Source organism: Toxotes jaculatrix, chromosome 18 (assembly GCF_017976425.1).
Source record: "Toxotes jaculatrix isolate fToxJac2 chromosome 18, fToxJac2.pri, whole genome shotgun sequence".
NCBI classification, from domain to species: Eukaryota; Metazoa; Chordata; class Actinopteri; family Toxotidae; genus Toxotes; species Toxotes jaculatrix.
Window position 1 is genome coordinate 10899534 of NC_054411.1, and position 12963 is coordinate 10912496.

The following is a 12963-nucleotide window of genomic DNA, read 5'->3' on the forward strand; positions in this document are numbered from 1 at the left end:
GACGATGTATCAAGGAATGTTTCAGTGGTTTCTTCACATTCAACAAGTCTGTTTGAATGAGTCTCAAGCAGATGCTTCTTACGCTCAGCGCTAAGCTTGACAACTTTCAAGAAATATTGCGAATAAAGTTTGACAGGAAACTGGATGGACTGCTGCCGGATTTTGATGTCAATAAAGGGAGCTGAAAGTTATTTTAGATATGTTCAGTCACCATCTCATTTTATCATTTGATGTGAAAAAAGATGTTTCAATCATGCGACTTATAATTCAAAATACATTACAGGATTTATTTGTTGGGAGTATGATATGATGTAGCATGTAAGTTTGTTATTCTTCCAGGCGGTGATCCTTACGCTGGTCGTAAAATACAATTTACTTTTGGAATAATATTTAAACTGCCGTTCAAATATTTCAAGGTATGAAACTGAGTGTGACTTCTATTTTTAGTATTTCTTTCCTTCCACGGATGAGTTTTTCAGCAGTGAGAGAGTAAAGCTTATAATAAACAAGATTCACTTTCTTGCACATATAAGTGATAAAATTTTAAAAAAGACCTACGGTTTTTAATTTAATGGATTCTCTAAATCATGCAATTTCGTGGCAGAGTGAATAGTCAAGTGCAGCAGAACAACACCCACAATGTTGAAGAGGAGATAAATAATTTCTTTTTAAATCCATAGTGATGCAACAAGGATTAGATCAACCAAAGCAAAAATTAATGAATTAACATATCTAGGTCATCTTTACAGGCAAAGCAGAGTGGACCCTTCAAATCTCAGCAGTATCGCTTGAGAGGAGCAGCACTATGTCTCAGCCTGCCATTGTTTAAGATGTTTATTGTTTGGGGCTCCGCATTAGGAGTTGCACAGCTCTCGCGCTCACCCCCACACTTCTGCTCCTTGATTGGTTAATGATGTCCATTGATCCATTCTGAGCAGAGGAAGTGGCTGACTCTACCACCTACGCTGCCATTAGGGCTCAGTGACGGTCTCTCGTTGGAGGCATGTGTCAGCCCTCGTCATGCTAACTGACACATACATGAAGTCACCCACAGGGGTAACAAATGTCCCAGAGAGCGGTGGAGCAGCCTACACCCAACGCCTCATCGGCACTCATGATAAAGATCTCATCATTATCACTTGAGGAGAAGCAAACAGTCACTGGGTTGGAAATGAGAGTAGGCAAATTGGCTGCATTTTGCATGCAAATGTATTTCAAACACAACAAACTGGGCTGGTCTCGGTTATGGAGATGTCACCATTGAAGCAAAAAGCAGACTTTATAACATGGAGATTAGCAATATAGCAGAGTGAGCAGACCATCCTGCAAACATCTACCACTGAAATATCTGATCTCACAGTACTGATCTCTGTGAGAGGCTCAACACTTAAAACTTATTCTTTGTGAAGCGTCTGTGACTTCAAAGTAATTTATTAATGTCCTTACCTCACAAAACTATCAGGATTTTAAATACACAGGAAATGATAAACATATTTTCCATGGAGGCCAATAGTCCACTACAGATGATTTTATAATAATATACCAAGAGACAATGTGAAAAGAAGGTGACTATGTGAAAGGGGTGAAAGAGTTTGTTGTGATAAACCTACAGAGAATTATCACCTGAATCTGCAGCTTCCCTCGGATTTACGAAGCATTAGAGTTCCAGCTAATCGTTTAGTTGTCCATCCGCAACTTTACTGTATTGGTTCACTCTCACTGCCACTATACCATAATTTACAGCGGCACCAAAAAAGCTCTGAAAACTCACTCTACACGATCTGCTCTGCACCAAACTGCAGACAAACAGTTAGCATAGCATAAACATAGTGGAGCATTTACACGACTGAAAATGGATGATAATGGATGTTGCTCCATAACAGCTGGATGTGTAAATAAGCAAATGTTTCTTAGTAAGTTTGTCATACTAACTTAAATGGTGACAGTATATTAATATAGTCTTCACAGTTTGTTTGCCCTCTGGTGGCCAAAAAGAGAAAAAAAAATCAGTATTGCAATTTTAAGCAAATGCGATCCAAGTGCAGTTATAAACAATAAGACAATAAGAATTTGAGACATGGCTACTCAGATGTAACTTGGCCACAGTTTATAATTGGTCATCAAGTAGACATAATATCCACCACTGTTCTTACTCTGCTCTCTTTCATCTGCTCTGAGGAGTCACGCTGTTTGCTTTATCTTTGCCAAAGCTGTGAAGCAAGAAGCCAGACTGTGTAAAAGGCCTCTTTGACTTCATCATCTCTCTCACCCTAACACTTCCACCCATGCAACTGCAAATCCTCCTGTGTTTATTTAGTCTTGTACTCATGTGTTCACCTTTGCCTTCTTCTCGGCTTCTTTCCACCCTCTCTACATGGTTGCATCTTCTTTCTCTTCTTCTACTTCTACTTGCCTCTCCCTCCATCTCTCACCTTTTGTCTAGTGTCTAGACGTAGCGATCTCTTCCCCGCGACGGGCTCTCAACTCTCCAGATGACACAGTCATTTCCACAGATGCCCAACTTCAAAGGCTAAGGAGGGAGGGGAGGCGAGGGAGAGAGCAGAGCAACCACTGTGGTGGTGAGTGATCTAGCACTTTAACTCTCACTCCCTCTTGCACCACTGGTTTTAATGAGATGATGTGACGTTTGGTGAAAAGTTCAGGGAGTAGGCAACACTATTTAACACTATGACATTTGGGTGGCAATACTATTCTAGCGGATATTAAGTAGTACAGGCGATTGACTATAGATATAGGTATTAGGGCTGCAACTAAGAATTATTTTCATTACTGATTAATCTGTCAATATTTACTCAATTCATATGTTGCTACAAGTGTTTTTTTTTACACAATAAATTTACAAGTCACAAAAAAACACAATGGAGAGAAAAAATACAAGCTGCACAGCGAGAGGGAGAGAAAGGAGGGGTTGTGACGTCCAAGTGTAGTGTATAGTGGTAATATGTGTGTAGTGTGTGTAGGATATAACTCAGCATGTCCATATGACAGGATGTATCACTGTTGCAGACTCTCCATAGTGGACCACGTCACAGCCAATGACAGAACCAAGCACTTCTTTAAAATGTACATTAATAACACAATCCACTGTATCGTGCAATGAATTGTAAGGTAGAATAATGAGGGTTTTTTTTTAATTATACTGAGGTGAGTCACATCTTGTAGAGTTCCTATGGTGACCGGAATAAATAGGTTACAGTGAATCTACAACAAATCTCTGGTTATTCAAGAATTTTCCAGTAAATGTGAGGGTGTTGAACAAAATGGCATTATGTGCAATCTTGGTTTTTAAGTAGTTCAGTCATCTGTAATTCTGTAACATGAGTCCTACATCCCCAACCAGGCAGAACCAGGCATTAGGCTTAACAATGAGAAGGTAAACCAGTCATCACCCTGGGAACTGCAGTCCTCCACCCACACACAGACACTTTAGTAATAAAGACATTTCCTCTGTCATGGCACTCCTTTGGGGCGGCACTCTACCGCTCGCCGTTGTGCAGTTGGAGGTGGGTGATCACAGGAGAATAAAGCAAAAAAAATCTTGCTTTTCAATGCACAGCAGAAAGCTCTAGGCAGCCCTTAATCTGCCCACGTCTAAGAACCCACAAACTGATATCAACCATGCAGGGAAATGGATAAAGACGAATGATCACAGGAGCGACACTTTATCCCCTTTTTAATAACTCTTAGAAGCCAAATGTTCTGTCGGTGAACTGCCCCTCATACATGCAGCCACCTTTAGTGGCATAGACACGAGTGTATCACAATGACTGTCGGTGTCACAGAGGCACTTGACATTCTTGTCTCAGAATTGACATTCCTGTCTCAGAAAAGCAGTTTTTAGAGGTTGAGTTCTTGGTCTTTATACATGAACAACAAGCAGATGAAATATATGCCTTGATTTAGAGTCTAATATTATTAAAAATCTGAGTTAAAGTCTCTCTGCCTGTCTTAGGGTCCCATGGAATAACAATTCACTATCCCATGTCTCCATAGTGTTATCAACAATTACAAAAGTCATAAATAGATCCCATGAAGAAAAAGAGAGGGCTGTACATCATGGCCTCTGGGGATTATCCCACTATATGGTTCTCAAAAAAAAAAAAAGCATTGCTTATGCACACTCCACAAGAGCACCATCTACATCCAAGAACATGCATCTGTCAGCCCACTTAATGATATATTCAAACTCTACTGACAAGAAAATGCCAGTGCTGCAAGTAAACGGCTCAGGCCCTGCACACATACGTACACACCCAATCAGAAAATGACGAATGTGAAATATACTGTCATTTAGAAAGCCGGTGCATGAAATTTAATTTCTAAGCAATGCAATCACTTTTGCACACACATGCAGAAAACACAGAGACATGCACAACGTACAGTAGGCACGAGCACAACATATCCAGTCATGTTCCCATCTCCTATGACCTGAAGGAACTATGACTTTATAAGTCTGGAGTTTAAGCTCTGGTTAAAACATATAACAGGCATACATGTCCACATTGTTCAGGAAAACAGTTAAAGCCACAGATCTTCTCACTGCAGAATCACTCTGTAACATAACCCTTCAGCATGACAAAGAACACAGATACTTGTTGTTTTGGTGCAAATATACCAAGACAGGTAATGCTTACTACAAACACGTCTACCAGGTTCACAACCTTTACCCTCAGTTGCATTGTCATGTAAATTGTCATTCAGTGGAACTGTAATTTTTGTTATAGCCCGAGCCATCCAATGCGTCCCACAAATTCCTCTATAAAGGTTGCCTCTCATATGACATTTTGATAGGGTGATTGTGCAAACTAGAGATTGCCACAATCTAAATGCATAGGTCCAGGCCCCTCATGACACTATATATATTTCCTCATTTATTTCATATTATGTTTTTTCCTTTCCATTTTGTGTACAAGTGCCTTACTGGTGATCTAACCTTTTTTTGACCTCTCCTACCGTTTTCATCCTTGTCTCCATCTCTCCTTGCCCTTTCCTTTGCCATTCTTCCCCTTTAGCTGACACAGTATCAGATGACTAGAGAGAAATGTTACACTAGCAAAGACGGTGGCAACAGTGTGTTGATCTCAGGGCATACAGTATGTGGCACCCTGACTCCACTAAGTGAAAGTCTACTATGGCCTTTTGAAGGTTTAAATGTGCAATGTGAAAAATTGCTATGTCAAAAAAAGGTGTTCAATGTTCTTCAACAAAAAAATCAACAAAATCTGAAAATATTTTAGCATAAACACAGATTATGTTCACAAGAATGGCTGTCACACTGAAACAATGGGTGGTTGTTGTCCAGCTGCCACACCTGTTAACGATTTGGCCACTAATTGCTCCGTGAGCAGCTGCTGCTAATGGCTTTCGTTAAGTAAGACCTGGAGTGCTGATGTGAAAGAGGCACAGAGGGATCTATAATAAGGCCAGAGGTTACGCTCAACTCCAGTTAGTCCTTCTAATCTGCTTGTCTCAAACCATAGCTTCTGAGGAGTACACTGCGCTGTTTCTCAACAAACGGCCATGGCTCTTGGATGCCTTTTATTGTATGTTTGATTGATGTTGTGAGTTTCTGAGTGCTACATTTGTTTCACTTACCTTTTAAAACAGAGACTTTAATTAGATGTTTGTTTTACTGGCCTCTCTTGCAGGGTTTCATGGATTTGTTTTTTGCTGTTTGACAGCAGTGCTGGATCACCAGCTATAAAAGGTAATGACTTTATTCTTACTTGCCACATTGATTGTTGCCTCAGAAATATACATTTTGTTTTATCCTAATTGTTAATTCTACAGGGTTTGGATATCCATACATGACAGATTCACGTAACTTAGATGATGATGATGGACAAGATGTGTTGACCTCTCCAACCTCTGATGAGAATAACTGGCAGGCTTCAAATAGCCATCTCACTGACCCTGTATACACAGGCTACAAGAAGCCTTCAGTTGCACAGCATCCAGTTTTGGTCCCAACTCATCAAAAGCTGCCTAACACACCTAGAGTTCCTGAAGTAGAGAGACTTGTTAATGGTGACCCAAGAGACTGGGGCCTGGAAAATGCTGACAAACCACTTATCTTTCCTTTAAAACCTAACTACCAGCTAAGTGATCCAGCAAAGCCACAGCCATGGCCTATGCAACCTCGGTCAGCACCACATAATGTTGTTTCTTCAGACAGTATAGATGCCTCTCCAAGCACTGGTGGTGCTGCTGATTATGCTAGTACAACTGTTGACTTTGAGCTTGACCCATCTGACACCTCTCACTCTGCAAAGTCTCCTAGTTTTGACTCTTGGCAGCCTGAACCCGTTAGCAGTGGATATGGTGTGGCTGACTCAGGACTTGGTTCCCCAAAACAGGACTTTAACACTGGCTCCAATGCAAATGGAGATGACTCGAGTAACATCCCCCGTCTTGTCTTTGAGGAAGTCTTTCAATATCCCTCTGAAAATACAGAGCCATCTCCAAGTTATGATCCTTCATTCCCAAGTTCCCCGACTAATGTAGAATCTCAACCTGTCTATGCATCAGCGAAGGGACGCTCATTCTCTGGAGGAGAGAACCTTGACTTTGGTCAAACAAGTTACCAGCCACGTAAGAAGACCCCCTCTTGGGTTGCACAAAAACCAGTTGCCGACACCCAAGCAGTGGTCTCCCAGAGAGTGAGTGAACCGATCCCTCCTCCTCCTCCACCCTCAAGCTACATTATCCAGTCCAGAAATGGGTACCAGAGGGGCAGGTATCTCCTCGCCAAATCCAGCTACTTGCCAGAGTTTCCTCCTCCAATGCCTGTGAGCTCAACGGGTATCAAAAGGCCTGCAACAAGTCAACCAGCTTCCCCAAAGGGTGTGAAGGACCCGCAAAGGTATGTCCAGTGCTTCAAACTGAAGTCTCAGTTCTTCTGAACAAACATCCTTCAAAGAAGTTATGCCTAATTGTTGTTTATCTTCCAGAACCAAATGGTAACCAGCAAAAATTATCCAAGTAACAGGTAAATGTTTCAATTAATCTTAATGTTTCAAAGTAACTGTCCTATGATTAACCTCTACTTTCTTACTTGCAGAACGATGTGCTCTCTGGAGAAAATTAAATATTTCAAACTTGAACCATTTCCTGTGTATGCTCTTTCAAGTGTATTAGATCTGTAACCTCATACAGTATTTCCTCATGCAGTCACTTGAAACCTAATTGCAAATGCTTAAACAGGTTAAACCAGAGTGAACTGCACTAGAAAACTGAATGAGGGGAAAAACTGCGTAATGAACAAAGTGCGACTTTTCTGCTTTTAGAGTGAAGCATGGAGCTTTAAACAGATGTGTTGAGCTGGGCTTTTGTCTGTTCAAACAAATGCTGTCAGGCTGCACTGGTGTCTTTATATGCCCCTGATTCTGTCATTAACAAGTGCACTAATAGACACAGGCAAGTGGTTTACCTTGGCATTGAAATCCTTGTTTCCCAAATCCCCTGCAACAAAAAAGGCATGTATTAAACAAATGGAGTTGGTTTATTCTGTAACAGCAATGCAAAGGTATCAGTAAACGGAATCACATCTTGAACTTAATGTAAACATGAAACTTACAGAAGCATAAAACAATTGAGGAAAGCAGTGAATGAAAACTATTAAATCATGTTGCCGTTAAAAACTAATTAGAAAGTGAGTGAAAGGTTGTCTGTATCAGCTGTCTGAACAGACGGGTGAACATGAGGGACGCTTACCATATGAAGTCTGTACAATGGCTGCAGAACGTCGGCTGCTTGAAAAACCTCGCAGTAAATTTGTGGTTTTTCACTTCGTGCACATTTTTCTGCCGCAAAGCACCTTTGCGGGCGAATCGGTTCCCAACCCCAGCTGAGTCGTTATAATGTAAAAGATGGTCAGCCATAATGGGAAAAGAAAACAAAAAAAAAACTACACAGCCACGACTTTGTAATGTCCCGACCGATTTCTGTGAGGTTCCTGTCTCTTCACAGCTCCTGACAAGTGGTGCTGCTTCAGCTGGAGCGCTCTTGGCAGACCGCACACCTCCCCTCTGCCTGGACCACAGCTGAGCGCTTCTTTTTCATTCACAGTGACGTCGGCGAAGTCTGCCTTTACGTACTGTGGGAAATTTGCACTTTAATTTCAGCTCACAGTAAATGACAACAGTTTTTTGCAGGAGATTTTTTAATACCTAAATACATGGAAGTTGCTCTCTGTGTGTACCAGGCCCTAGCAATTTTGTTAGTGGCACAGGTACTGTATAGAAAATTACCTTTAATATTAAAGATGTAAAGTGAAAGAGAGGCAATATCTGCGTGTTTCTTACGCTTAAATATGCACCCAACATTTAAAAGATGCTCAAACCTACACGATGCAAAAGGAAAAAAATGTGGCAAGACACCTTTCAGTCATCACAATGCTCTGTTGAATGCTTCCAGAAACATCTTTTGTAAGACACTGAATTTGTGATTGAATATGTCTATTGCATTAGAAGCAGTTTGGAGACCTTTGTTTTCACTATAGGCTGTTCTGCTTTTGTGCATGTTTGAGAATTTAATTGTTTCTTCACCTGCAAAGTTAGATTAGTTGGAAACTTGATAGGTCTACTGCAGTGTTTATTTATTATTGGTCAAATCAACTGGTTTTAATTCAGTTTTCCTTCGACTACAGCAAAACAAAGCAGTTTTTTTTAACTATATTGTAATTTCACTATAGTGCTCACTTTCTTGTTACACATGACCAATTGAACCAGAAGCATTGGGGGGGAAAGGAAACCATACGGGGAGCACTTGAAGGCGACATCGGACAAACTGCAGGTGTGCGCCATCCTGTGGACTTAAACTACGTTGCAGGTTTTGATCAAGGCGAGAATCGTGCCGGGTATCAGAGAGAAAACACAATAGTTTCTCATTCTTCACTCAGATTCTACATTGAGGCAGCTATCTTCAATGTTTCATTGTATTTTTTTTATCCTGAATGTTGCTTGCTGAAAGGTAAAGACATCTTGACACATGAACAACTGAACAAAATAGCTGGATACACAGTAGATTCATAAAGTACTTTACTTTTTGTACACCCGTTAATTTCTAGACATGTCCCATGAGTAATTCAAGCAAACAGGATGCACTGGATCACAGTTAGGAGTGCCAGGGTCTTAATACTTTTATTTGATTTAATCTAAAGCTCAGTAGAGTGTGCTGAAAAGGTGTGCAGTGTCCATGGCAACATGGAGACGCTGCGTCGCCAGGGAAAACGGATATGATGTAAGGGAGGACGCCGAAGTTTTTGAACCGTTTTGAGCGGTGAAGTCGGTGCAGAAGGTTAGTCGCTTTTTAGTCCATATATATTATATGTTCAGCAACACTTTGTCTTTTTTTCGCACGTCATTCGTCTGTTTATTAAAGCCGGCAACAGGCATTAGTGATCCTCGAGCGTTTGTGGTCTGCTATAGCTCTGCTAGCGTTAGTTGCGACATGTTTGCTAATGTTTGTGCTAGTATCAGTCACTTAAATAATATCTCTAGTCTGTTAACACTGCTAGTTATAGTTATTAGGTAGTCGTCATGTCATGTTATGTCATGCCAACATTACGTTACACGATGCTACCATGTTTCATTTAATAAGCCTTTTGCACTGAGTGAGCAAGTCAGCTAAAGCATTCGTTATAGCTGGCCAATGTAGGAAAGTTTGTTAACAGATTAATTTATTTCTTGTTATTAGCCTTGACAACAATTTGTGCGTCTCTCAGGACACCATGAGCAAACGTGAGGACTCATGGGAGAGGCTAGACACTGAGTTTGACTATTTTCTTCTGGACATGAAGCCATATGTCCTTAAACACCCCAACAAGACAGGTGAGGTTTATTTTCATAGCTGTTCACTTCACTGAACATAGTTAAACTTCACTGATGTTACAAACTTAATTGCAGGTCTTTTTTGTGCATTTGGTGCTGTTACGAGAACATGGATCATGCTAAGCAAACAAATGTGATACGTTTAATTATCTGTAAGAAATTTTTCCTTGTCCCTCTCTCTTTCAATGTTATCAGAGCGCCAGCGATGCGCCATCTGGATAAAGAAGCTGTGTGATCCGGCCACATGTGGTTCGGGTCTGATAGGTCGCAAGAACCGCAATATGTATGCCCGTTTGCTCCTTCACATGCTCAAAAGAGGGGTCCTGGAGGGGCCATTTACCAGCAAACCAGAGCCTGGTAGCCTCAAAACGCTCCCCACCTATATGGTAAGAATAGCTGCTTCATCAAATCATAGGTGTAGCTGTATTGCCATCTAGTAGTGAAACAGCTTTCTGGTTTCAAAAAAACTTGCATCTCCTGTTTTTGAATTTTAATTTCTAGTCCATCTACTTTGACGAGCCACTGGTTGGTCCATCTGTGGAGCACAGCAATGCAGGTCTGCCTGACTGGGTGGCAGGAGAGCTGGGTGGCTATGCTGATGACAGTTTGACTATCGGCCTTCGTAAAGAGAGAATCAGTTCAACACCTGTTGCAACTTATCACAGGTACTTTCCCACTGTACACCATCTGCATCAAATATACACAGGTACAGCTTGAAAATGACCCAAGATAAAACATAAGAATGACAATCTGTCATCTGGCTTTATTGTGTTCATAGATTTAATTCTGTTTGCAAGGTACTGCAATTTAATGTGTGCAAAATCAAATGCTAAATTGCAGCTAGCCTCCATTATCACCAGCATGTGATAATGGAGACTTATATGGATCTCAGCTTTATAGATTTGATAATTGTTACACACTGATGCAAGACAATCCATGTTCTATATGGCCAAAAGACCCCTGGTAGGACACCTGGGTCTATTCTGTTGGCAGTGGAGTGGTGGTGGAGGCCACTGAAGTTCACTGAACTAATTGTCATGTTCAAGAGGCAAGTTTGAGATTACATTTTCTTTGTGACATGGTGCATTATCATGCTGGAAATCGCCAGTAGATGATGGGTAGATTGTGGCCATAAAGGCAAGCACACGGTTAGCAACAATACTCAAGACAGGCGGTGGCATTCAAACAACGATTGATTGTTATTAAGGGGCCAAGAAACCATTACACCATCACCAACTGGTTGGATTGTTAACAAAAGGCAGGTTGGGTTTATGGATTCAAGCAACCAAATTCTGACCCTACCATCTGCAGCCTCAGCAGAAATCCAGATTCATCAGACCAGGCTACGTTTCTCCAGTCGTTAATTGTCCAGTTTTGGTGAGCCTGTGTCCACTGCAGCATTGAACTTATGTTCTTGGCTGACAGGAGGGGAACCCAGCAGCCGGTAGCCCATCAGCTGCAAGGTTTGACGGGTTGTGCATTCTGAGACTTTTTCTTGTTGGTGCTTAACACGGCTCTTTATATATCTAGCTAACATCTGAAACTGCTGCCTCTCAAGGTGATTGAGCTTTTCTGAATCTGTGAGGAACACGATCTAAATATCAAATAATAAACTGAAACTAATTTCTGATTTGTAATATCGCCTTCCTAAGTGGAAGCATAATATACTCTCATTTATTCCTAAAAGAGTTCATGTGTGCTTGTCTAAATGTTGGTGAGAGGTTCTGGCACCCCTCTCTGCTGAAATGCATCACATTTTAAGTGATGCATTAAAAAATGGGCATTCTGTTATGGTGTTATGTTCCTACACAATTAGAGATTATTGAAAAGAGAGCTCTCCCCTTCTTCCAACTTGTGACTGACAAACAAATGGTCAGATATAGAAGGTACTGCAAATAACACATAAGATATTTATCTCAGCATTCTGTTTTAAAGTTCTTTATCAGTCAGAAAACATTGATCTTGGCTGTGAAGCTGGGTACACACAGCTTTCGTGACTGATCGCCTATCGTATTTGCTCAGCAGCGTTATCTGAAAACCTGAAGACATTGCCAAGTTCTTGCATCAGTCTGCATGAGCTGCCCATTCTGACTTTTCAAAGAGAAATACTTCAAAACAGCATGAGAGGATCAGGAACCTCTGGAATTCTCTATCCATCTTTCTGTTCCTCTCGTCTTCACACTTTCCCAGTTGTTGAACCTGAGGTCGAACCCCCACAGAGGAGAGAGGAAAGCAGAGAATAAAGTTTGGTAGCTCATTAGCTTGCTCTCTCTTTCTGAAATTGCGCAGCTTCTTTTCTTGTATGAACATCAGCTAAATGCCTAAAACTTAAATATGTGTATTTTGGATTTAGAATTGTTCTGCTTGATTAAAAGGTCTGCGAGCATGTGTGTACACATACACGCACACACGTGTGTGTGTGTGAGGTCTTTCAACAAGCCTCACTAAAGGATCAGTCATCCTAGAATGCTCAGGGATATTTCCTCTGACTGCAGGCAGTTCAGGAGCTTGACAAAGTGATGTGAGCATGGCTGGGGGTTTTTCATCACAATTAACAAGGAAAGGCAAATCAGAGCCTAGTGGCTTGATATGCTCATTAGCATAATAAAAAGAGAGCACTGTAAGTGTAGTAAAAAGAGTTTAATATCCACTGTAGCACTGTGTAAGAAGAAGTACTGGCCCTTTGCTGTCATATTTCATAATGCTGTCATAATTCAGCTTTTACTGTCAGGGGTTGTAGAATATTTGATTCCTAGATAATGATCATGAAGACTTGTCTAAATATTTGCCACAGTTAAATCTGCATTATCTATCCCGTCTCCCGCTAGTAGAACATATTTCAATTCTGTGTTTTGAGTTTATACATTCACACTGAAAAAAATGACAAGATTTAAAGCATTTTAAATGTCAGTATGTGTAGTTAATCACTTCTGGAGGCAATGGACACTATTGTATTATAATACACAGTAGTAGCAGTTACACATAGATGTAGATTATTTTAAAGAGACATATTAATCATCATGTTTGTATGACTAAAAAAACTTTGTTTACATATTACATTCTGTAGCTTACACTGCAAATGGCTATATGGCTACCTTGTATAAGAAACAGC

At 40.8% G+C, this 12963-nt stretch overlaps 3 protein-coding genes across 5 annotated transcripts in view; 2 read left to right on the plus strand and 1 right to left on the minus strand.

The window, feature by feature from the left end:
- Positions 1 to 7901, minus strand: part of prkcab (protein kinase C, alpha, b) — an 83870-nt gene extending 75969 nt beyond the window's left edge. For all 3 annotated transcript variants that reach the window (XM_041062097.1, XM_041062096.1, XM_041062095.1), the window contains exons 1-2: positions 7735 to 7901; positions 7451 to 7482 (exon numbers count right to left, since the gene is read on the minus strand). In XM_041062097.1, the coding sequence (XP_040918031.1) occupies positions 7451 to 7482; positions 7735 to 7901 (199 nt within the window). The remainder of the gene's footprint in view (positions 1 to 7450; positions 7483 to 7734) is intronic.
- LOC121198173 (DNA-directed RNA polymerase II subunit RPB1-like) lies at positions 5429 to 7100 on the plus strand. The gene is made up of 4 exons (XM_041062098.1): positions 5429 to 5564; positions 5670 to 5728; positions 5812 to 6883; positions 6972 to 7100. Exons 1-4 carry the CDS (start codon positions 5542 to 5544, stop codon positions 6982 to 6984), a joined length of 1167 nt encoding a protein of 388 aa, XP_040918032.1. The 5' UTR covers positions 5429 to 5541; the 3' UTR covers positions 6985 to 7100.
- A 1368-nt stretch (positions 7902 to 9269) lies between the features above and the next one.
- Positions 9270 to 12963, plus strand: part of cep112 (centrosomal protein 112) — a 92777-nt gene continuing 89083 nt past the window's right edge. The window contains exons 1-4 of the mRNA XM_041062754.1: positions 9270 to 9318; positions 9746 to 9851; positions 10047 to 10237; positions 10353 to 10516. Of these exons, the coding sequence (XP_040918688.1) occupies positions 9752 to 9851; positions 10047 to 10237; positions 10353 to 10516 (455 nt within the window). The 5' untranslated portion in view covers positions 9270 to 9318; positions 9746 to 9751. The remainder of the gene's footprint in view (positions 9319 to 9745; positions 9852 to 10046; positions 10238 to 10352; positions 10517 to 12963) is intronic.